This window comes from Macrosteles quadrilineatus, unplaced genomic scaffold (genome assembly GCF_028750875.1).
Source record: "Macrosteles quadrilineatus isolate MER2022 unplaced genomic scaffold, UCM_ALF_1.0 Scaffold_2__2_contigs__length_208266976, whole genome shotgun sequence".
NCBI classification, from domain to species: domain Eukaryota; kingdom Metazoa; phylum Arthropoda; class Insecta; order Hemiptera; family Cicadellidae; genus Macrosteles; species Macrosteles quadrilineatus.
The window spans coordinates 145,131,195-145,157,937 of record NW_026542595.1 but is presented as its reverse complement, the minus strand read 5'-3'; the positions used below and the strand labels follow the sequence as shown (position 1 = coordinate 145,157,937).

General features: G+C 33.9%; 1 protein-coding gene across 1 annotated transcript in view; it reads left to right on the top strand.

The window, feature by feature from the left end:
- The first annotated feature begins 1,720 nt into the window (after positions 1-1,720).
- Positions 1,721-26,743, top strand: part of LOC128984995 (glutamyl aminopeptidase-like) — a 40,389-nt gene continuing 15,366 nt past the window's right edge. The window contains exons 1-8 of the mRNA XM_054404370.1: positions 1,721-1,883; positions 9,802-10,261; positions 22,215-22,362; positions 23,218-23,479; positions 23,945-24,115; positions 24,998-25,095; positions 25,383-25,517; positions 26,071-26,229. Of these exons, the coding sequence (XP_054260345.1) occupies positions 1,721-1,883; positions 9,802-10,261; positions 22,215-22,362; positions 23,218-23,479; positions 23,945-24,115; positions 24,998-25,095; positions 25,383-25,517; positions 26,071-26,229 (1,596 nt within the window). The remainder of the gene's footprint in view (positions 1,884-9,801; positions 10,262-22,214; positions 22,363-23,217; positions 23,480-23,944; positions 24,116-24,997; positions 25,096-25,382; positions 25,518-26,070; positions 26,230-26,743) is intronic.

Here is a 26,743-nt window from a genome sequence, read left to right as displayed (position 1 = left end):
TTGGTAACAGGCTCTATTGAAAACTAGCAACTGAAGATGTTTGTTTGTGGTTGGATGCTATTATGAGGATGACATTTAAAACAGGAATAAACCAAATAAAAGCCATTAGTTTTTATATTGTAAATAATTATTTTAAATTTAAAATTTTAGAGAGGTCAAGAATGTTTAAAAGTCTTGAGATGCAACACCTAAGCTTAAATTAGTTAACCCAACTAGCATGCAGCTATAAAATCTTATATTCAATAAAACCATTTGGCACTTGCATGGAGCTCTGTTAGACTTTCTTTAAAACATGTAACTTAACTCTTATTTTAATAAAAATAGACGATACAAAAAGTTGACAATCCCAATTATTTCAAATTTATCACAACAATTTGGAAATAATATAACTAGATGATGGGGGTGACATTATGAGCTTCCATTATATATATGTATATATCTTATGTTAGTGCTTCATTTTGTTTATGTTATTAGGCATTCAATAAGCTTGCTCTTAAATATATAATTCTACTGAAACGTATAATTAAAATATAAAATTGCTAACTTTGTCCATACAGAATAAATTGTGTGACAAGTAATTTACAAGAACATAAAATTGTTTTAGGTTGAATTAAAAAAGCTAATTACTTAATTTTTTTAACTAATCACCAATCGGGTTACTTTACAAAACTTGTAAAAAAAAGTGAGAGATGAAATTTGCTTTAGATGGGAGGTGTATTTTAGAATACAACCAAAAGGTTAAATTAGTACATTAATTAGTGAGATTATTAATTACGATGAGCATTGACTATACACCTCTGAGAGGTATATTTTTTATATGAGTTTATATAGTTTTGTAATCTGTGTTTTTTATCTTTTTTTACCAAATAAAAGAAAAAGATGGTTGATGTTGTAGAAAAAATGACGATAAATACTTCTAAGTCAGATATGTATGGGAAAAGTGCATTACAAAATAAAATTGGAATGTTGTATGACCCGTTGTAGGACCATTTGTATGCTCGTCTAATGGGCTATGAACCTATGTGTAACTTATCCAGCAAAGCAAGGGGTGAGTCTGTAGTTCAAAGGAAAACAAACACTAGGGTGCGCAGTTGGAAAATGAAGGACTGATTTAAAGAAAGAGAAAATCGTCTAGAGTTTTTTTAATTTAATGAGATCAAGTCATACGGTGTAGCCGTAGCCTATACAAAACCTATACAAAATTGTGGTGGCGTAAAATTACAAACTAGAACTTGTTGAACAGAGCTTAAGCTGATAACTCACAATTTTAAATTGTCATCGTTTTGTTTAATGATTTCCTATTCCTTTCGACTCCTTGTAAACAATCAACAATATGAAAAATAGATTTTTAACATGTTATAAAATTTAAAAAGATATTTTGTAGTTACAGTACTTATGTGTAAAGTTTCTTTCCATTAGCAGCAATGGTTAAAAAATTTAAATTAAACCTTTCCCTAGCACCTTTTTGCCAGCTATATGCATTATTTTTTAACCCACGATTTGTTCATATTTATTCTCCTATTCCAGATCATTTAGATAGAAAAGTAAATATTTTGTAACTTCTAGTCAAATTTAAGCCATCCACATTATAATGACTAACTAGATAGCTGCAATGTGTGCAGTTTTATATAGAACATCTCAATTTGAAGTCAGTAAAACATTAGGTTAATCCAGGGATTGCATCGTATGATAAGAGGGGTTGGGATGTGCGGGATGGATTATGGCGGTTATGGTTCAGTTCGCACTTACCTGTCGTCTGCTACAAACGTCGTCTGCTAGATACGTCATGGGGGTGTGTTCGCGTTGTGTTTGGCCCTTCATCACTGCTTTAGTAATTGTAGTCGCAGTTTTTATTTACTTTTTCTACCCACCATTTTGTACAAGTAAGTGCTACAGTTTTGCATTTAATTTGTGCTGCTTACAACAATTTCTGCTTACAAACTAAATCATACTATACGTAACATTTTGTTTTGGGTGAACTTCTTTCATCATAACTAATTAATGTATTAAATAGTTATACTTTTTTAAAGTTATGATTCATTTTTTAATACTTTAATACTTTTCAATGAAATGGCGACCATACAAAGTAGGTGCACAGAAACAACCCAAAACCAATTTTATTGTTTAAACTGACGAATCTTTACACACAGTAAACATTGCCAAAAATATAGAATCGCATTGCTACAATTCAATTCACGCTAACGCCGTGTTTTCGTAAAACATCCTCTTCATTACTGTGAATGACAACAAATTCGAGAAAGATTTATTCTTTGCTCGATTAAAAATCACTTAGGCCCTTACAAGGTTTAAATCACCTTAAACAATGTTTTGGTTCCATGAATAATCCTTTTTATAAAATAATAACCTACCTTTGACCCTTAATTAGAAGTATGATGCAGAAAAGTTCAATGCAGAAAAACAAAAAATTGTAAATGTTTTTCTTTGTAGTTATTTTGTATATTATATTTCTGTATATATTATGTTAGTTTAGTTTTAGTTTGACGTGAAAGTTTGAAAATCATGTATATGAAACTCGCTTGTAAATAAAGGCCTTTTAATTTATTTATTTATTATTTATTTATTTATAAATCCCACTCACATGATTTTCAAACTTGTAGCCAGTTTTAGAATATCATTCGACTTAGTTGAAAAAGTCAACGATCAATTGTGTTGATGTCAATTATTATTTCCTTTGGAAGACATAAACCTTTCAACCACGCTTAAATGAAAGGACAACTAGTTGTATTTTTTCATTATTAAATAAATGATTATAGTACCAATAAAAACTAAAGAAGAGAAACGTATTATGACCATCGATGTATATTATTATATCGATGATTTTGACAGCACCACTCTCAGTGGAGTGGTTGACTGCAGTATTTAACTATTTACTACGAAAATAATTAGCAACAACTGTTACCGCATAGTCTGCTGCAGTCTCCAAAAGCATTGAATATGTAACACTAAAGCCAATTTTAAAACAAAATACCTACGTTTATATTGTTGCTAAAGATACTTTAATCGTCCATATCTTGTATTATGAAGTCGTTTTTATCCCAGTTATGAAATGTTTACTTTTACTGCCAATAAACATTGCATTGTTCATTAACTCAACCATAATATAACTTTGTAATAAACACAAGTTTATTGCATCGTCACAAATGAACTACACGATGACTTTTAACATCCTTGAAGAATATGCATTCTTTGTCATTATGAGAAACTGTAGAGAGACTCTGAATACGTCGTCTTAAATGTTAAGGATGTTTATTCAATGATATAGCAAAAATTTAGTGGTGATTACAGGATGAAGTTTTCAGGGGTCTGAATTTAGTATTTCTTTACATCAAGTTTTGTTTAAAACTTGTTTGTTAATAACGAGTTTTTATAAGTATTTTCCCCGTTTCAAGAACGTGAGTTATTATATTAGTTACTTTTTTTGTTACCTTCGTTTTCAAATAAAGGTTTGTATTCATCCTGTATGCATTTCGCCAGCTAGTGTGGCATATTGAGGGGATTTTTAATCTTCATAGCACTAATACTAACACTATGCATTGTTTATTGTCTTTTCAAAACTATTTACGCTAGGCCTATACATCTCGGTCAAGCCGAACGGCAGACGCGCTGCCATGGCACTTTTATATAGGGGGTGGCCGGGAGTTGGGGTACGGAATAAACCCAGTAAACAGAGATATGGTCTTAGGAGTACTTGGAAAAAATATTAAATTTAGATCTAAAATGTTTGCTTTTACATTTTTTGAACCTAAATTTGCTTTGTCAATTTATATGTAGTTGGTTTGTTTTTAAAATTTTAATACTTACTTCTGTGGCCACTAGCATAATGTGAATCATTTAAATGATATGTTTTACGTTACAAGTTGAAAAAAAAATTTGCAGAACTAGACAAAATTTCCTAGTTTTTCCAGATTTCCCGGCACCAAACCCTGGTTTTCCCAGTCTTGATTCCTAGTCCCCAAATGTACCTTATACTAAGGGTCTGCAGGACCGGGAGCTCCATATTTTCGGATCTGGTCGGACCAACGGATGGCACGAGAGATCCGTCCGGGCAGAACATGATTGATTGTAGTCGAGCCGAACCGTGCGCAAATTTCCGCAACCCCAGAGCGTTTACGAAGATGCGTGATCGAAAATTGACGATTTTACCGAGATCGTGGGAGACGATGATACCCTGTGACCGCAGTAAATTTCCAATAATTTGTTTACCTCAGGAGATACTCATGAATTCGCCGTGACTTCTGAAGATGTTCTCAATTTTACCATGACTAAGGACTATTCTTACGATTTCGCCGTGATCTCGGAGGATGCACTCGATTTTACACTGACCGCGGAAGGTGTGCATGATTTCCCCGCGACTACTGAAGATGTTATCAAGTTTATCATGACCGCAGAAGATGTTCTTGATTTTACCGCGACCACTGAAGATGTTAACTGTTTCGCCGAGATCGTTGATTATGTTCATGATTTCGCTGTAACCGCGGAATATGTTCTCGATCTTACCATGACCTCGGAAGGTGTTCTTCATTTTGCCAAGATCGCGGGACATGTTTTTGAACTTGCCGTGATCGCGGAAGATGTTTTTTACCATGTAGTGACCACGAAAGAAGTTTTTGATCTTGCCATGATCGCGGAAGATGTTTTTGATCTTGCCGTGACCGCGGAACATGTTCTTGATTTTGCCTTGTCCATGGATAACGATCACAATTTCACCCTTTCACCGTAACCTCAGACTAAAACAGGGTTTCCCAGTGCGAGTTCAAAATTCCCGCATAGTTCCTGATCTAATAAATTCACGCAATCTTTCCGGAAATCTCAGTCTTTATGGTCACCCTGGTATGGTCTCGAAGGATGGACGCCCTTTGCGCTAACGGACACGCGGTAGAGTCATAGGTCTTTCTTCCATTCTACGTTTTATTTCCTGTACTGGAATTTTTGGAATTAAGGCTATGCATTTAATGAAGGGACATTCAGGAGCCTGTATGCATTATTTTAATTTTATTCATTCGATGGAAATAATTAAATTTTATTTGATGGTTGAGGGTATGGCCTTCTAACAGGTTTATGCCCGGTGGATGATGTGATTTCTTTTGTGTTTTGCTGTTTGCTATTGTGTTTCCAGTTTTGTTAGTTTCAATATTGTAGATAAATTTGAAAATTTTTGAGCTGGTGTAGTCTTCTTCAATACCTCCAGTGCAAGAAATTAAACGGAGAAGGGAATGCAAATGACTCCGCATCGTGTCCGTCATCACATCGCCCGTTCGGCAGACCGCGATACCAGTGACAAGTGTGATGTAAATAGCTAGTGTAAATAATCAGTAGACAATATGTAGTGTTATCTATATGAATATAAAAGACCCTCTGATGATGTCACACAAGCTGGCAAAGTTACATGTTGAATACAAACATGTATAGTATTTTTATAATACATTATACTTCTCGACACCGGTATATTCGGTACATGTATGCACAGAGCGATCAACCAGCCATTATCGTACGCCAATTAATAAGCGATCGCTCCATTTTACATCTGTTAGGGTGCGATGTAACCCAAAAACAATGGAAGGGGATTTGCATCCCGCAAAACACGTGTAACGACAGTATTCCAGTTGCGTTAGTAAATGAAAATATAATTTATGAGTGATACAGCAAAAAGGTAATTTTGTCATACCAACGTCAAACCATAAAGTTTAATGAGAATTGTATGTTGATTTACTGCACTATTTAGATTTATAAACATTTAAAGTTACTCAATGAGGACATTGTGTATAATATATTTAATAGTAGACCTACAGTTTTACATTCAAGGTGAACTTTAAAGTATTATTCTGTTGGTTTACGCATTATGTGTTTGGTATTTTTGAAATTAGAAAAACTGGTTTGATGTTATTTGAATGAGAAATACAGTATTGTATATATTTGGTCAAACGGAATTAATTAGCCTAACAATATAACGTTATGTTGCACTATATGATCAAGAATATTGTGTCTTAATACACATCAAATATGTTAATTGATTAAGTACAATTTTATAAAGTGCTACTTTATAAAGTGTATTTTGTAAAGTGCTAAATTCAAAGAAAACACCTTATTTTATAATGTTATAAAGTAATTGTAGGTGTCGAAACTAATGAACTTTACTGCCTTCAAAGTTTGTGAAACGAACAACTTACGGCTGTGCAGTATTCTATACAATGCTCTTGTGCAGATAACACAAACTTACAACAAAATTACAAACTCAATAAGGGGAAACAAAATTAAATCTAATTTTTTAAGTTGAGAGGCAATTTTAAGTGTAGAATGCAGATGTTTATATTATACCGTTTATTACTTTATCCAACTTATCAAATAAGTCGCAGACGTCTGTACCATAAACAAGAAGTAGGTCGACTCATAAAGAGATTCGTCATTTCATCATTTACACGGGAGTTAGCTGCCAAGACACTATCTCTGTTTCTTTTCCTAAAGCTGTATATCTCAGTCACTCTGACTCAAATATACCTTACTGGGTTCTAAATTTTAAATTTCGCGAGGTTTAAACTTAGGTTTATAAACTGATTGAAATAATTCAACTGCAACGTTACTTAAAATGTCAATCACATAAGTAGTTGGACAATATGTTGAGAGAATTACATTAGGTCAGACTAGCAGCTAGCGTCCCTTCGTGACTTCAAATTCCGTGATATATGTTATACTAGCAGAGTACCCGTCCTTCGTACGGGATTGGCATATAAGTATAAAATGCTTATTGCAGTTTTACTCTAGCTTTGCGTTTGCAATGGGGGAGGATACAGTTTCATAAAATTTGGTTCATTAAATTTACGTTATGATATAGTATAACACATCTACCATAGCCATAATATTTTAACACTGCACCTAAACAATAGAAAAAATAAATTACCAAACATTTGCACAATGTCACAAATTATTAATTAAATTAAAAACATAAACATAACTGCTGTAAACAATTCTAGTTTGACAGTTCTCATTGTGTATCACAGCTTTGTATTGCTGCTTAGTTTAAATTAGCTGTTGCCAAATATGAAAAAACAAAAAAATAATAATGCTGCACCCTGTTGGGAAACCTTATAACTTTTTAATGTTATTGTATATTATAGAACCAACTTGTTAAGCCCCCCATACACGGGCGAGCATGTTCGCCGCCAACACCGTCACGAGCATGCTCGCGAACATGCTCGCCCGTGTATGGGGGGCTTTAAGTTGAAACAGCTGACTAAATTCTTTAATTCCTTTTAAATATGAACGAGGTGTTAGCCCGTCCTACGTACGGGAATTCAGTAGTCGTTAAAACCGTGTACGATTTAGATCAGCTACGATAGTTTACACATATAACGACAAAGTTTCTTGCAGTTTTAATGTGAAAAATCATCTTGTAAACAAATGCTGTGTGACCAAATATGTTTTTATTCCATCATAGGCCTATATAATATGCATTTTAAATCCGATAATTTTACAATAAAACAGCAATTCTGTAATTTTTACGATGTGAAAAGCGTTAAAGTGAGATTTGCAGCCGATTAGCACAGACGCACGCTGATTTTAAGCAGCCTACAGTAGAGAGAGTAATAGAGTAATAGTCAATTGAGAAGTGTATAGACCTAGTCAACGATACCACCTTCCATAGCATACCTGCCTCTTTCATAATTATTATCACCACAATACAACTACTATACACAATTTCCAGTAGGTCTGAATAAAAACGACCTAAAATAAAACGATAATATCCAATAAAATTCACAGTAGGCTACACATAATTTAACTTTGGTGTCCTAACATAAAAACTATTCGTCACACCTATCCTTTATATCAATTTCACTGCATTAAATGCTAAATAAATAAGTGTAAACAAAGAAAAGTAAAAACAATAACAGTTTGTTTTGAAACAGCAGCTGTTTGGTTCAAATAACATTAATAAAAAAAAAGAACTGGTCACATATAGCAGGGATATCAAAAGTAATCACGCTAGTAAAGCTAATGACGTAATTGTCAATGTTTACCATCCATACCCTTACCAGTTCTATCCTTGATAATTACCCACCCTCATTGAATAAATGTACATCGTAATTTCCCATATTAGTTAATTTAAACTACAATATATTCATAGTTGAAATAAAAGTGATATTTTCACGTTTGGGGGCGCTGATATAGGCGCCCCTAAACGTAACCACAACTGAACACGATTTCATAAAAGGATGGTTTGTCTAATTGCAGTATCCTAGGTCAATGTTGACGTTGTGTTCAATCTATGTCATCCATTTTTTTTATAAAACCCGGCTGAGGTTGTGGTGGTAATTTAAAATCGTGATTCCTGATTATTCTCGATCTTCTTTTTATGACATCAATATTTCCGGGCCTAATCCAAACAAAGTTAAAGCAGACAAACATTGATTGTAAACAACAAAAAGTTACATGAAGAATTAAAATATGTAAACCTTGTTATTTTTCTATCCTTTTCTTGAAAAGTGGAGCAGTAAAATAATTTGCATTTATCCTTTTCTATTAAGACTCGTGTGCAGAGCCTCGATTTGTACTGTAGTTTAATTAATTTTGGTCTAAACTATTTTAAACTGTGGTCTAATTATCTCTACTGATCTTACTTATTTCCTATAATCAATGACAAAATAAGAGTAAATAAAATAACCTCATAATTCCATAGTTTATATTTAACCAGCTGTTAGTTAAAACAAATTATATTGCTCTAAAACAAATCGAAGATTACAAAGATTGCTTTAAAAAATAATTTGAACATCCTAGTATTTTACTATGTATAATTTAATTAATCCGTCATCCTCTTACAGAAGAATTGAACGTATCAATGATTAGCATTACACATATTATAAATAATTCAACCCTTATAGTTCGGCCGCTTAGAAAACGACCTGCGCGCTAATGCTAAACCAATGCTGGAGGAGGTCGTTTTCTAAGCGGCCGACATATAGTATGCCTTTACATTTTTATCCAAATGCTGAATTTGTGACACAAAAGCTGAATGTTTACAGCTGTTATATGTTAAGCAAATTATTTATGCCAAAAGCTAGTTAAGAATCTTAGCGTCGGCTGCTAGACTTTTTAAAAATTAAAACTTAATTTCTAAAAAACTGGGACCCTAAACTAAAATTATGGCTTCGACATTCTCTAGTTCTCAAAATTATCTTTCTTTCAACACAAAAATCATGAAAATCCCTCGAGTGGTTGATTCAGAATCGTGAACTAAAAAAACACTGTTTCGTTTTAATATTATAGATACTCTTGAGGTTAACATTGGGAACTGCAGAGCCACTGGGGCGGAGCCAGAAACGAATTTTGAAATTATCGGGAATGTGATCACTATACCAAATTTCAGCCCAATCCGTTCTGTAGTTATTGCGTGATGAACTTCAAACAAACACACAAACTTTCACATTTCAGATTTAGTAGATGATGGTGAAAACGATTATTTCTCATCATATCCCTATTATTTGCATTGTGTGTCCTATTATTACAAATACTAATGAAACATACTATGAAAACACAAAATCTAACTAAGTAATTTTCTTCTTTACGTTTTTAAACAAATAACATTCTACTTGAATTCACTAAAGCGTCACCAACTGTAACGGTAGCCACGATTATTTTTTAAAGACTTTACTGTATCTCCTAATCTCTTACAGTTTTGGGGAGCGTGTTGAATATTTTGATAGCTGATGTTTTTATAAAATCAATCAAAGGAACATCGCCTGTGGAACTACAATTTAACAACAGGTTTAATTTTACATGTTTCTGCAGACACGGGTGCAGAATGTCCATACATCAAGGACGTTTCTCCAGCGATCTCTTCGTCACCCGCAACAACTCCTGCCGTCCCTCGGGTCTGGGAGAGCGACTTCCATCTACCACCCAACATCCGGCCATCTTTCTACTCCATCCTGGTCGTTCCTGATCTCTCCACAGGGGTGTTCAGTGGAGCTGTCACCATCACCCTCGACATTTCCTCTCCTTCCGACTACCTCCTGGTCAACATAGACGGCGTCCGAGTGTCCACCACGAGCCTGTCCAGAGGGTCGACCAAGGTACGACTCCGGGAGACCTTCGAGTACTCCCCCAACCAGTTCTGGGTGGTGATTCCTCAAGAGTCGCTCCAGCCTGGGGCCTACAGCCTCTACATGGAGTACTCCGGGAGTTTGACCAAAGACATTGTAGGACTCTACATGACCAACTACACTGATCCTACCAGTGGAGAGGAAAGGTAATGTTTTCAAATCTAGTTTGATCAGTGTTTTATGCTTTGATTTACAATATTGTTGCTTGACGATCTTGAACACTTTGTATGCAGGGCAAAAAGCAACTTAAGAGTCCTTTGAGCCTAGCTGAGCTAACTCATAAAACAGTTAAAAAAACTACAAAGAAAATATCTAATCTCATAGTCCCCTAGACATTTAAACTACAATCCCTTTCGTATTTGAAAAAATATTTTGATATGGTAAATAACTTCAGTGGCTGTTTTAAATTAACATTGCTCTTATGGTGGCCAAATCCAATATGGCCGTTAGCTCTAAGGACTCCCTTGGAAAACAGCTACAAAACCACTAACAAAATGTCTGATTACACATAGTCCTAGATATTTAAATTCCAATCATTTTGGTATCCGAACAAATATTTTTGGATGATAAATAACTGTTTGAAATTAATCCAAGATAGCCACTAGCCTCCAAGGTCTCTAACTGTGCCACCATTGGTTATAGATTTAGAGGAAACAATTACAATTGAGAACTTAAACTAGTTTTTAAGACATTAAAAATATGGATGTTACTTTTTATAAAGGCTTTCTCTTTCCAATATGGCGGCTAATTTTAAAATGTCTTATGGAACACCTTGTTTATGATTTTGTTAGAATGTAAATGTGATTTAAATAAGTTGTTTAAACTTGACTTTTTTCTCTAAAGCCACTTGCTTAGTACTAGTAGCTTATAGCGTGTTGCCTTGAAAAAAGTGGCATGCTGTTACGTGCATCCTGTAGCTCCTAAATTCCAAGAGAAAATTCTAAGAATAAATCTTAAAAAAAAATGTCACAAAATACATGATATTTAATGCTTTTTTGGTTAATATTCATAAATCGTAAACGATGTTCCAACAGTGATCCAATCTTAAATAATTAATTGTCGGGGCCTAAAAAGTCCTATTGTAAAGGTTTAATTTTTTCGATCGCCTTATTGAGTTCCCATTATTTGTCTATTGATTTAAAAGAAAATATGTTTAGTTTAGTTTATGGACCAAGTTGTATTATTTATCCAACAGCTTAGAAAATTAAAATAACTCGTACATTATTTATCCTACAAACGGAAAAAAAGTATATTGTTTCAGTAAAGTGTAAAACCGCGACTATCTTTCTCATTAAAACTCAGCAGTGATCTTTAACAGTATGTGCTAAATATAAAACTTAACTGATCAGTAACGCATGGTAACGCGTATCAGTCAAGGTGGATTAAGAAATCGATTTTAAACAGCTGATAGCGGTCCGATAACAGCTGGAGAGATATCGCCGCTGACCTTGAGTCTCGGTGAAAGTGTAGTCACAACTGACCTGTCCGAGACTCTATAATGCGTCAGCTGATCTTGGTGAGAACAGTGTTGTTAAGTTTTGTTGTCATCCTGCAAATGAAATTTCTTAACCTCATCAGATCTTAGCTTTTCTCAGGTAAGAATTGATATTCTACATAATCTCAAATAACTTTTGCATGACTTTGTGTGATAGTAGTTTTGACCACTGGACATAAATATTTCTAGTTTTGTCAGTACCTTAGGGAAAGATTAAGATTGAACTTAACCTAAACGAAAACCAATTTTGAAACAAGAAATTGAAATGGTGAGTTTTATCGTGATGCAAAACAGAACACAATAGGACTGAATCTTAAACAGTAAAACTTAATTTGAATTACGAAAACTCTTCCTCAAAATAACAGTACCACGTGGTTTCAATTTTCGTGAATCAATATAAGGCATTTAATATTTGCGCTTAAATTGAGCATAACAATATAATATAGAGGATAATTATTTTTATGTAAACACAACTTTATTTATGAGTTTTCTTTTTTAAAAACTAACTCAGCTGTACTCGTAAACTGTTAAATTATTTTCACGGATCTTAGCAACGGGTTAATGTTCTTCTTTCCGTTCTAAAGCGAAAAGACGTTAATTAAATATATACCCCAGTATTTTTCATAATGCTTAGTTAAATTTTATTTTTAATGTTTATGCGGAATTTTAATTGTGGTGGCGAATTATTTCATAAACGTTTGTAAAATGTTTAAACCCATAATATCACTAGTCACATTTATTAGTTACAAACATAAAAATTAAAATGCCATCTTAATACTTTATTTCTTATGAAATGGAGACCATACGAATGTAGGTATTTTAAGGCCAAGCCAGTTACGATAATTATAAATGAAACCCTAATGGAATTTTCATAAGAAATGTGTCAATTTTCAGATTTACGTCAGAAATTCAACAAGAGTCAAAATGCGATGTTTAATATCTCTATTTTCAATAGTCATATTACTAATATCATATGGGAAATTCACCGAAACAACACAAGCAACTGATGTAAGTAAACGTTGTAATATACACTAGTTAGAATCATCGAATTTATTTTTTCTACAGTTACCTGACAAAGCGGGTTTTCTTGTACTGATAGCACGCTAAGTAACTAATGGCTGCATTTACTTACTTTTAGCGCACTGTCATTTTACTTTTTGCCGCACTCATGTTTTCTGCTACAACTCCAGTATTGAAACAAAAAAATGTGCTTTAGGCACTTGTACGTGTATGCTTGAAAATAAGTTGAAAACACAAAGATACTACGACTACGATCAGCTGGTGCAGTGTTTCCCATTTTGTTCAACGCTGGGATTTAACCCTGACCTACAACGCGTTTAGTGTTTGAAAGGCTTTATAGTAACTGTAGGAAAAATATAATGTGTAACACGAGCGCAAAGTGCCACTTCGCACACTAGCTACACAATAGCATATAGATGTCGCGTTGTGTTTCTCAATCTAACTAAATTTTAATTACCCATGCACTACAATATAACAGGTCCATAATGAATCCCGTTTAAAGAATAGACAATGTTAGGAATCACATTTGTTTACGCCTGAGAGGCATTTTCAGGTAGCTGTCAGTTAAAAAATATTTTTGTGTCGTAGTCATTGTCCACGATGGATATAGCATTATTGGTTAAAACCATTTGGAAATAGCATGGGAGAAACATAAAGGCTAGTTGTAAATATTAACATCTTTATGGTAGAAATGAAGACGTTGAGGTACTATGCTATCTAATTTATTATAGCCTTAGTTTACTTAGTTTAACTTGATCAATAATACGTATAGCAAGAAACTCTTGTAAGTTAATTAAGACATTACAAATGATATATCTATATATTTAATACACAGTTGTAACACTGTTTTCTCAGTAATTACTGGACCGATCTACAAGATTTATGTCTCAAATTAAAGGGGATAGTGTGTAGATTTGCCGAACTTCATTAGAATTTACGTTTTTTCTAAGGGCTACGACCTACAGCCCTTTAAAGGTCGAGTCAATACAATTCTTATTGAAGAAGAATATAATACACAGTTTATAAATTATTCATCAGCTGTTTAATGTTTGTCAGACATTTGTTATTATTTTTATAACCTCACTTTCAGTATGCAATTATTAAACTTGGAGTTTCTGTTTATAAACACACGATTTTGATCAAGTAAAGTGTATTTGTTAACTTATTTTTGAAATGTTGATCGGTGTTTGACGTCCAAATTTTACCTTCTCGAGATGGCGAGTACGCTGGGATATTTGGAACTAAAATTTATCAGTGAACTATACCCTCCTAACTATATTTTTTCGAGTAGGCCTACACAGGGAAGTTGCTTGAGAAACTGTGACTTACGATTTCGGTTCTGGCGAAGAAAGTATCTGACTGGATGTTTAATGGCAATGTTTTCCTGCAAAGTGATCTGAAGGAAAGTAGTAATTGAGTTTAAGTTTGAGTATGGAATGTGAAATAATACCCATATTAGGGGACGGAAACTTATTGTTTTGATCAATATAATTTATTCTCTATAGCCACCAGAACAATCATAGGGAAATCCGCTTGCAAGTTGTACAGATAATTGCTAATGATTGGTAAGCATACAAACATTTTATCGTAAGTGATTAATCTTACTCAAGATCGGTGTTTGACGTCCAAATTTTAACTTCTCGAGATGGCGAGTACGCTGGGATATTTGGAACTACAATTTATCAGTGAACTATACCCTAACTATATATTTTCGAGTAGGCCTACACAGGGAAGTTGCTTGAGAAACTGTGACTTACGATTTCGGTTCTGGCGAAGAAAGTATCTGACTGGATGTTTAATGGCAATGTTTTCCTGCAAAGTGATCTGAAGGAAAGTAGTAATTGAGTTTAAGTTTGAGTATGGAATGTGAAATAATACCCATATTAGGGGACGGAAACTTAATGGCAATGTTGACTCGGGTCATTATAGCGTTATAAAACTTTATCATTAACCCCAGGATGTGGAAAGTACAAAAAGAAAAAGAAAAGGTAATCATAAACCGGGCGTAAAGAGACATACAGAGCGAAAAAAAACATGTAGAGAACCATCGAACTAAAAAGGTAAAGAGCAGTGATGGTGTTAAATGTGCTCTGGAAGTCCCTTCTAAAAAAATACCAATTTTTTTGAATTGGGGTTGTTAGATTGGATTTGTCAGTACTGCAAATCTATGAATTTTGAGTCAGAACAGACTAACTGGGACACAAATATTTTTTCCTTATGTTGTCACAAGGGGAAGGTCAAATGAACTCCTTATCAACATTTTGAGTTTATGGAAAATCTTATCAACAGCGACTATAAAAAAAGTATTAAGGGTCAAAAGAGACAAAAAACTATTTGAGTAAAATATAATACAAATCTGCATTTGAAATGGCCAGTTCTAAGTCTCACTTGAATCAACATCTTTCTGGTAGTGGTAGTCTACATAGTTTTAAAATCCACTACTCCTTTTCCATCAAATTGGACCTTTAATACCCTCTAACATTGAACAAAGTATGACCAAATTTATATATACGACGTAAACACAGCTTTTACTCACAGTATGGGTCAAAGATTCGTGTAATGCGACCAACTGCTGATGCGTGATTTACATGTAGGCTAAGTGACTATCTTTATTCCATACAACAAATGTAATGAAAAAAAAAACGACAAATATAGGAATATACTTGAACAAATTATCTAAATATCATAAATAGCTGCTTATTAGGTTATCAGCATTGCCCAGTTTGTATACTATTTATTTTTCAAACGAAACTCGAATTAATATAAAACATTCATTTGGTTAAAATAATATATCGGTTTGATCAACATAAAATAGTTTACACAGGCAAACTATCAGTTCAATTTCATGTAAAAAATTAAACAACCCCTAAATAAAATACAAAGATATACAGTATTTGTTAATTATTATTTCTTTTATTGCTGACAATATTCCCGTGGCGGAGCACGGGCGGTTAACTAGTAGTTAACTTTAATTGGCCGTCATGACATTATTATTTGCTGATAAAGAGGTAAACAAAATATTCGAAACATAATAAAATTAGGTATATTACTATTTTAGTCAACAATCATCTAAACTATAGCACCATTGACTATTGGATACTGAAGTAGACATCCCATCTAAGGTAAACGCACCAGTAGCTGACAGTATAAGAAACTATACGCACTTAATAATCCGTGGTTTTGAATAAATAGGAACTACAGAGATATTACGGATTTTATATGATTCTAAATTTAGTGTAGTTTTCAAATTTGTCATACAAAAAGGGTTTTTTGAATATATTTTATAGCATTTTTAAACTTAATTCAACCTTTGTACGTGTTCCAGTGGCTGACAGTGAAAAAAGTGCTTGTACCAGTAGCTGACTGTCAATTGTCCCAGTAGCTGACACTGGAACTATAAATGTACTAGCTGCTAAACCTAAGGGTTTTATAATTTATAAGACAAATAAAATCTAACTTAATAATTAAATTATAAAATCGTGTAAAACGTTATTAAGAAAATTTATTTTACATATTTTAAAATAAAAAATATTTACATTTAAAAAATATATATATATTTTATATATATTTAAAAAATATACATTTTTTTTAAATAATTTGGCTTATTAATTAAAAAATTAAAATCATTTTATAAAAATGTGAGATTACATAAATTATAAATAGCATGCAAATTTCGATGGGTAAAACCAATTTAATATTGTGCAAGTAGCAAATATCCCCTGTCAGCTAGTGGAACTTGTATAGCTTTTGTGTACCCAAGCCTGACATTGATATAATTTTAAATCCAAAACCCCTAACACTCCAATTTTATCATGAAATTGTCAACAAAGGTATAATTGATAAAAATAATTAGCCTAATCATTAATACTATTTAAGAAATTTAGCGAAATGACAAAAAACCAAACTTACCTTCTTAACAAGTTCATTAAGGGAATCGACTAAATGTGATGTGTACAGACAGGGTCGCTTTCAAACCACCACCATTCAGCGAGTATGAGCTAAATTTCACTGATTTGTTTGTTAACAAATCAAGAATAAACATATGTTCTTCTAACAATGCAATCATGTGTAAATATTTTTAAGAGACCACATTATAATGTAAAGAAACTCAAACTGTCAGCTTCTGGAGCACTGTCAGCTACTGGTGCATTTACCTTATATGGACCATCTGTAGCAAATCTATATAAATAAAATTAGAGTTTTGTCTGTACATTGCTTAGAATAATGAACTTTTTGGTTATTTTTACATTTCATAGGTCAGAGAAACCGAATCAAACCTTATCTCAATTTCTGTCTGTCTGTCTGTCTGTCTGTCTGTCTGTCTATCTGTCATTCTCTTGGTAACGCTAAAATACGCACTTTATTACAACTACTCCTCAATAACTATAGCACTGTCCCGCCTGAAACTTATTTTCCAAATACTATACATATATGAGATGGTTTTAGACGTATTTCATCGAATATGAGACAGTTAGATATTTAACAGTAAACCCTTGAAAATCAAGTTTTTGTCGATTTTTGACGTGGAATTTCTGGAAGCCCATGTTAACCTTATGAGAAATGAAATTATTGAATCTTAACAGCTGTTTCAATTAAACAAGTTGGTTCTGTTCTGTGATGTTCAATAGCATTAAAGTTACAAGGATTACCAACAGGGTGCAGCACTAGCACTATTATTTCTTTTACATTTATGACAACAGCTAATTTGCAACCTGGAGGCGAGTGAGCGTAGCGAACGAGCTAACCTGAAGGCAAGTGAGCGTAGCGAACGAGCTAACCTGAAGGAAGTGAGCGCAGCGAACGAGCTCCAACATACAGGTGAGTGAGCGTAGCGAACGAACTTCAACCAGGACGTGATTGAGCCATGCAAACGAGATCAGATAGTAAAAATAAAAGTAAGCCTACCGTTATAGGATCGACCGGCAGACACAGAGGTAATTTAACCTTTTATTGATTGTCATACCGATCCGGAACAACAAAAAACAACATAAAATGAAGCTATGTATAATAGTTTGGCCAGCATATCTTAAAATATGCAAACCAACTGCTGTTCTTTATATAAGAAGGTTTCAACTGAATATTATAAGATCCCCGTGCGTAGAACGGGTACACAGCTAGTTTTGTATTAAAAAAGATCGTAGTTGTGTGAGCCAGTCAAAGATTGCGCTATTGTCTAAACAAAGCTAGCACATTGCTACAAATACAGATAAAAGATAAGAACAATCGGATTAACATCGTGGAACATGATTTGCTACAAAATGAACAACCAATTAGGGTCGCCGGAATTAGGCTGGCTAATGCACCATTGACTTTATGGATATCGCAAGTATAAACATTCCATTATTTAATGTCCATCAAAACCTTTGACTTTGGACACTGCAAGTAGATTTCTCTTTTTATGTGAACCAGATGTAGCATTGACTTTGGAAAAGTGTTGGACTAATATGCTAGCTCCGCTTAATATTGCAAGAGACAACTGCATTGCGTCTTTAGTTGTATTATCTTATTTATATCGAATTATATTATCTTAGTGGTACGTTTGACACTTTACCGGCGTTCCACATGCAGTTCAACAATATTTTTCAAAAAATATGCTTTCTAATCGATCAATCCTGCGAGACGTTTGCCACCAGCATTTTTTATTTGTACTAAAAGGGATCTAGTACGTATTACTATTGACTATTTGGATACTAAAGTTGTATTAATAGTCAAAGGTATTACATTGTACAATGGTTGTACCTCAGACTATAGACCGAGATTGAACTTATAAATGATTACACCGGAGCTAGGCGGGAAATAGGGGATTGTTATATTGTCATAAAGCCACAACCAGACAGCTGAGCCCACTATGGTTTATTCCCCTATTTAAGTGAACCAGAAGTAAGCCTTCTATTGACTTTGGATATTGCAAATAGGCATTTTATTTATGTGAACCAAATAAATGGACCATTGATTTAGGATACTGCAAGTAGACAATTCATTTTCATAAACCAAAATGTACCATTAAGTTTGGATACTGCAAGTAAACAATCTGTTAACGTGAACCAGACGTACCGTTGACTTTAGAATCTGTAAATAGACATTCCGTTTAAGTGAACCAGGCGAACCATTTATTTTGGATACTGCAAATGGGCATTCCATTAAAGCGAACCAAATATTTAATCGGCATTGGAAACTACAAATGAAACATAGAATTTGGTTCCTGCAAGTAGACAGTTCATTCCGTGAACAAGACTTTTCTTTTAATTGAATTTGGATACTGCAAATATGCATTCTATTTATGCGAACCAAATATATCATTCTCATTGAATTACAGTAATATGATAGCTTTGCTCAATATTGCAAGCAGACACAACTGCATCGTATACCTAGTATACCGTAGTGTTGTTCAATTGTCTATAATCAATGGATTAATGCATGGCTGATTTTGAAATCCTCCATGTGTCGTTTCAATTACGGCAGTGTCAGCTGATCTTTTTGCCGGTCGGAAAAACCAGACTTGTTTTGTTATGTTATGTTATGTTTCAATGTTTCATTGTTTTGTTTTGGTTTTGGTCTGGTCTTGTGATTTTGCTAATTTATTTGAATAGGCCCTACCTACTGCTGCTGAATGATAAAAGTGTCAACAACACTCAGGAATATTTCAAGAGTTTTAAGTTTCATTTTTATTGGATAATCGTTTAAGTTAAACAATGAAGGTATAATTAATTACTTTTACAGTGGGCTTATGTTGTAGACTAGGACTAGGTTATGTTTATATAGTGTTGAGTCACCAAGTAGAAGTAGGTTATCCATTATTCTTTTACCCCAAGTATTTTCTTTCAGGCATTATGCATACTTATGCAAGTGGCATTCCGTTCTAGTTAAAAATACAATTTCCTATTTCACAGAAGTATATTTTGCACTTACTTATCTATACCGTTTAAAAGATTGATAGTCATAACTTAAGAGGCCTAGCCTAAGTAAGTTAACTCTTAAAGTATAAACAGATTTAAAATAGTATCATTGATGTGGCTTGTTACCTATTAAGACTAATTGGGTAGGCCTACAGTTCCACTGAGATCGTACAATATATTTTCACGTGAAATATCAGTTTCATTACACCTAGAGGATACGTGTCCGGTAACCGGACGTTAATTAGGCGTCCAGCAGTTACTTTCATAACCTAACCAACCAAACTTGCTGATAGTAAAAAAATTGAACAAAGGTTAAATTCTTTTCATAGGCCTAAAATAAAATTATAAATGCAAAAAATTCTAACAAAAGATGTACAGTTAAGAAGAATTGGCATTCAAAGCAAATTCTTTGATAAAAAGTGAAAGTGACCAACAGGATTCGAACCAGGGACCTCTTGCATATCAGCCGAGCACTCTATCTAAGGTACTAGGCCTACACCACAAACACCAACGGCTGTACATTGTATCGTTGTGGTAATGGCGTTCCGGGCCCCCACAACCTGGTGATGTCACTCCTGGACGCCTAATCCACGTCCGGTTACCGGAGGTGTATCCTCTGTGTCCATATTTTACACAGATTAAAATAATTCAATCGGTTAAGTTAGGCCTAGGCTATAATTATTGAATGTAAAACTTGATTTTCTTTAATGGGGGGAGTAGGTGTTGTCCGCCACTCTTTTACAGTGGGCTGCAGTGATTAGGCCTAACTTAGCCTAAGTTAGTTTGGTTCAGTTTAGTAGTTTGTGGAACTCTTGTATGCCTAACTTAACTTGATCTCTTAAACGAACTAGGCTACACCAAATATCAACTTTAATTTTTATAAATACAGTACCACCTTATTTCCTTATTAGGCCCTACCATAAAGTATGTTAAACTTAAACAAAATTTAACTAAGCTAAGGCATAGATAAATCATACTCCCTTGTGTTGCTTAGTCTATGGCTAAGGTACCTAACTTAGTTAAAGTATACTAACCTAAGTAAAAAACATTTGATCGATAAATTATTTGTATTTAGTAAAAACTATCTATTTGATACGATATAAATATAGGTATAGCCTAACTAATATATCATTCAATGATAAGCTAAGATCACTGATTCTCTGCAGAACTGTAACTTACCCAGGAATAATTCACACAGAGTTATATCATAGATTAAACATACTCCCTATGGTTATATGGACTACAAAAATAAGAAACCCTTCCTGACAGACCGCCACCTACCACCACCACCTACCACCACCACCCACCACCGCTCGAGCAAACAACATTATCGCAATGATACGTTGTACAGCCATCGGTCCCGATGGTGTAGTGGATAGCGCACCGGTCTGATAAATCGAAGGTAGCCGGTTCGAAAATCACCGGAGGCATTAAGTTTTTGATTGGATTTTTTCATTATCAGCAAGTTTGGTTGGTTTGGTTAGGTTATGATAGTTTAATTTTATAATTAAATAATTATTATTATAATTTATTACTGTGATAATTATAAAAAATTATCACAGTACAATGTTGTGTTTATAGATTTCCCATCCTTATGGAACAGCTGAAGCCAATTTTATTATTAGTTCTGTCCGGTTTTCTGTAGATGTTGTGTTTTTGTTACTTGTTATTTCAGTAATTTAAAACCTCATTTAACCAAATAAAACTCTCTAATCATAAACAATAACTCGTCCACTAGCTATATAACCAAACAGTGAGACACAAATAATGAGAAACTAAAATAGGCTAATAGAAACAAATTGTAAACAAAACACGACATCTACAGATAACCGGACAGAACTAATAAAATTGGCTTCAGCTGTTTCATAAGGATGGGAAATCTACTAAGGGACTATGTTTTATCCATGCAAATACTTATTGAGAATTTCACAAATGGCACAGAGCGGCATAAAAAGAACAAAGATCTAGTTAATTAAAGTTGAATGAATGATACATTCCATTTATTTTTAAAGTATACCTAAAAACAAAACATTACGTTACTGTTAGTAGTGTAGGCCTATGTTGATGTTGACAACTTATATAGGCTAAAGCTTTGGAGAAATATTTACATTTTGTTCTTTTTCAGGGCAACCTTTGGGAACATGATTTCAAACTGTCTGAGAATGTTGTTCCGGAACTGTACAATTTGTTCCTGCACCCTAACTTAGAAAAAGGAACATTCAGTGGCATTGTTGATGTTACTTTAAACATTACGGCACCATGTGATTACATTTCAATACACCACAAAGGGTTGACAATAACAAATTCTAAACTGAAATCTGAAAATGGATCCTTGAATTCCATCAAACATGCCTTTGACTATCCAAAAAATGAATTCTGGATTGTGCAGCTGAAAACTAAAATCAACCCTGGTACTTATCGTTTGATCCTAGATTTCAGTGGTTCGCTTACAAATGATATTGTTGGGTTCTACCGAAGTTCTTATAAAAGTGAAAATGGTGAAACTAGGTTTGTATCACTTAGATTGTCAGGTGAAATTTTTGCTAGATAAGTAAAAAGTTTTAAATTAAATCACAAATAAAATTTTATGCTTTTATTTTCCTTGTACTAAGTTTGTAGTTAGTTATTTCTATAGGCTAGTTAAAAATTATAAAACTCAAATAATGTAGGTATTTTTATTTTTTATAGACACATAGCAACAACCAAGTTTGAGCCGACATATGCTCGTAGAGCATTTCCCTGTTTCGATGAGCCTGCCTTCAAAGCTAAATTCAATGTTAGCATTGTTCGTCCATCCAAAGGCAACTACATCGCTCTATCGAACATGAACCAAGTGGTATGTGTGGAAAATTAATCAGATTGTTGCTCCTGTTCTTAAATAAGTCTTTTGTAAAATATGTTAAATCCGACTCACACATCGACCCAAAAGAGTAGACTAGCATGGTTATGACATACGCTACCAACTGTCACAATTTGATGTCATAACGATAAATTATATGTAGTTTCTTCAATTGCAATTGGCAATGGTAAAAAAATATTGCAATTAAAAATGATTCTCTTTGCTATGTCTGGATTTTGGATTTGCAATTTTCTTCACAGAAATTCAAAGGTATCTTTAATGTGCGTTTACAATGGCACAACTAAACTCTCTTCCAAAATCTTTAGATTATGAAAATTCTTCAATTCTGAATTATATCCTTTACTATCCTTGCAGTAACTGAGTGATGTGAACCTTGACCTCATTAACAATACATCTTGAACCATTTTCATCATTAGCTTTTCACTCAATATTTATTCACTCATTTATTTTTGAACAGGTCTTCCACTACATCCTGTTGGTGGTATCTTCTTCTTCTTCTTAGCTTTCCTCTTTTCCTTGAGTCTATACCTTTAAAAATTCATTCTCTCCACATAAACTGATCATCTTATTGAGCATTTATAATTCTCACAATATTGTTTGACCTGTATTGTTTATTGCTCCATTTCCCCCCTAACTCCCCATACTTTTCCATCACTAATTGGTCCACAATCTAGTATCTGTAAATTTTCTTCCAAAAATACCAGTGTAAAGCAGATTTACTTTTACCAACACATTTAAAGAATTAATGTGAAATCAGCCAGGTGTCTCTTTAAGAGGTTAAAAAATATGTTATTAAGCATTCTTCTCAGATGTTGTGGTTCATTGTTTTAGGAAGAAGTGCCGGAGTCGCCAGGTCCAGGATTAACAACTGTCAAGTTTGACACGTCAGTCCCCATGTCAACCTACCTTGCGTGTTTCATCGTGTGTGACTTTGAACATCTCCCCACCATCAAAACCAAACGAGGGCTCGATGTCAATGTATACGCAAGAAGTGGACAAATACAGAAAATGGACTATGCTCAGAAAATTGCCGCCTCTACCATAGACTTTTATATAGATTATTTTGGCATTGACTATCCACTACCTAAATTAGGTAGGAGAATGGCAAAATTTTATAAACTATCCAAATAGATGAAAGTAATTTGTACTAATGTAAGAAAACCAACATAAACAATTATGGTAAATGAGTAAAATTTCAGAATGATAGTGAATTTCTAAATAATTAAATATTATTGGTACAACCTTTGACTGTTGATATAACTAAACTAGGCATTCTATCTTCATGTTCAAGTTGTTGCCAGTTATTTAGGTCACTCAGCCAAAGTCCTATTTGACTAAGAAAGAGGGGGAATTTAGGTTTGAGGAGGAGATAAAGTGTATTTCGTGATTCTTAGAGTTGTTGTTAAGACATTGGGTGCGATGAAAATATCATTGGGTATTTCTCCAGGGTCTGAATTTTTTTAGAGAGGATGAGTAAATTAATAAAGTTTATAATTTAAAACATTGTCTTATACGGTTTCTAAATGTACTAAATTTAATTCCTATTTAATTATTGCAGATTTGATAGCAATTCCTGATTTTGTGTCGGGAGCCATGGAGAACTGGGGTTTGATAACGTTCAGGGAGACATCGGTGTTATATGATCCTGACTTCAGCTCCAGCGGCAATCAGGTCCAAGTGGCTCTCACAACCACACACGAGCTGGCACACATGTGGTTCGGAGATCTAGGTAATGTCACTGAATGTTTGGGGTCTTTGAACTTATCACTTATGATTGTAGATGGGTTGCTGATTGGTTATTGAACAATCAAAAGTTTGTAGGCCCAATTCTGAGTACAGTGCAACCCCGCTAATCTGTCACCTACGAGGCTGGGACCATGGCTGGAAGAGTGCAAAGGTCGGATAGTCCTGCTAGACTTTTTAAAAATTAAAACTTAATTTCCAAAAAAAAGCTGGAACCCTAAACTAAAATTATGTCTTCGACATTCCCTAGTTCTAAAAATAATCTTTCTTTCAACACAGAAATGATGAAAATCCGTCAAGTGGTTGATTCAGAATCGTGAAATAAAAAAACCCTGCCACGTTTTAGTATATAAGATTCCTAGTTTTAAACTAAAATGAAGTCAATTAGGCCTACTTTAACCAGTGAATATTCTGAAAACTTAATTAGGCCTATCCACAGCCATACCCGAAATAAACAAATTTATATGTTTGGGCTCTTCCCGCGACCCACCAAAATGGTTCCTGCTACCAACTGCTGGTATAGACAGTTACGCACAAAAATTATAGTAGTAATCGTTTCCTTCTTCAGAACTAAACCTTCAGGAAGTTTTATTTCCCCCAAGTTATTTTTGTATTTCAATACCTAACTTAAGTTTTTTCTTACTAGGATTAAGTTTAACAATATTATTCAATCTCTTTATATCCCCTCGAGGTCTTCTTAAACTATCATGTTTCAGAAATTTCACTTTATATATTTTCATTTTCTCAAAATCAGTTGTAAAACTTATCTCATCTTACTATGAATTCAAGGATTTTGGATCTCATTAAAACATTTACTGTAGAATGTCTCTTTAGGCGTAGCTGTTATTAGTTTGATTTTGATTTTCAGTCACCATGAAGTGGTGGGATGACCTCTGGTTGAACGAAGGGTTCGCCACCTTCATAGAATTCAAAGGGACGCACCACAACCATCCAGAGTGGGATATTGTAAGAATATTGTCTTTTTGTGTTCTTACTATTGTAACAATTATTATTTGTTAAATTCTCATAACAATAACCAATAGACAAGTTGTTTAGTAGTTGTAATAATGAACTAATTGCAAGTAAAGGAAAAGGTTTCAAGACCCTGGCTTTACGGCCAGATCTTTTGACTGTAAATCAATGTTAACGTTTTACGACACATTTTATCACTGCACTTCTAACTTCTTTTATCTCTTTGAAAAAATATTTAAAATTTTCAGTTAAGTATTTTTGTTTATTCTTTTTTGTTTTAGGACACGTATTTTCTTGTCCACGATCTGACTGATGCTTTAAGCCTGGACGCAACTCTCAGCTCTCATCCAATAATCAAACACGTCTCTCATCCTGACCAGATTACTGAGATATTCGATCGGATCTCTTATGCTAAGGTAAACAAATGTATTATCTAACAACGCATAATCTAGCAGTAGAAAATTAACAAAATGTTATACAAAGTTCTTAAGGCAGTTTTGATGTAGGGAGGTGTTTGGTATTTATATGGATTTATCACTTTGTCCGTTTTAGTGAAGGATAACCTACCGCATGTTTTAGTGAAGGATAACCTGCTGAATGTTTTGTAAAACTTGAAATGGGTTTAGTTGGTTCCATAACGTTGTAAAAACCATTTTCTAGGGGATTTGACTTGAACCTCATCCACGACAATTTAATTAATTAGGTGTACGATTCCAACACACGACGATTTAATTAATTAGTTGTATGATTCCAACATTTAGTAACAAATATTGTAGCAAATCCAATTGCGCCTAAGATTTCAATGCAAGAGAGACAGGACCAATCTGCAGCACATCCACCAATATGGAAGCATTTAGACTGTGAACTATTAAAAGAGTTTGTGTCTATTAAAGAATAAATTTACTAGCTCAAACACAAAAAAATAATTGAAAAGTGCAGAAATGCAAATTACCCTTGGAATGATTGCAGGGAGCTTCAGTGATCAGGATGCTGGAAGGGTTCATGGGTCCAGAAAACTTCAGACAAGGAGTCGTGTCCTATCTGAAGAACTTCCAGTATAAAAACGCAGACACCAACGACCTGTGGCAACATCTGCAGCAGTTCTCCAACGGTGTCAATGTTCCACATGTGAGAAAAAATGTTGTCTTTTTATTTGAACTTGAACTTAATAGTATATTTGATCACTAGAGGGTAGAGAGACTTTTTTTATCCGAGCTCAAGTTTTACGACCGAGGGTGGTCGGAAAATGAAAAGCGTTGAGAAGCCACTTTTTACCTGTGTGATGAACTATATTTTTTGTCATATTGCATAATTAGTTAACAAACAAGAAAAAAAAATACTTTTCATGTAAAGTAATGTAAATAAGCAGCTGTGATATCGATAAGCCGAACTATTGCCAAGAATGCAAGAACAAGGTAAAGCCTTAGCTGTTCTTGATCATTGGGCTTTCAATAAATGGTCCTGACTAATGAAACAGCTGGTCTTATTCAGTAACCAAGCTACACAAGGGATCTCACTCCAATCTACACTTGATGAGTGTATTGATCTAATTTGTATGTCAGTGCCATTCAAATGATAGTTTTCATTCGATTTTTTAGTAGCCTACCTCCTTTTTTATATCTTCATAATCTACTTTGAATTT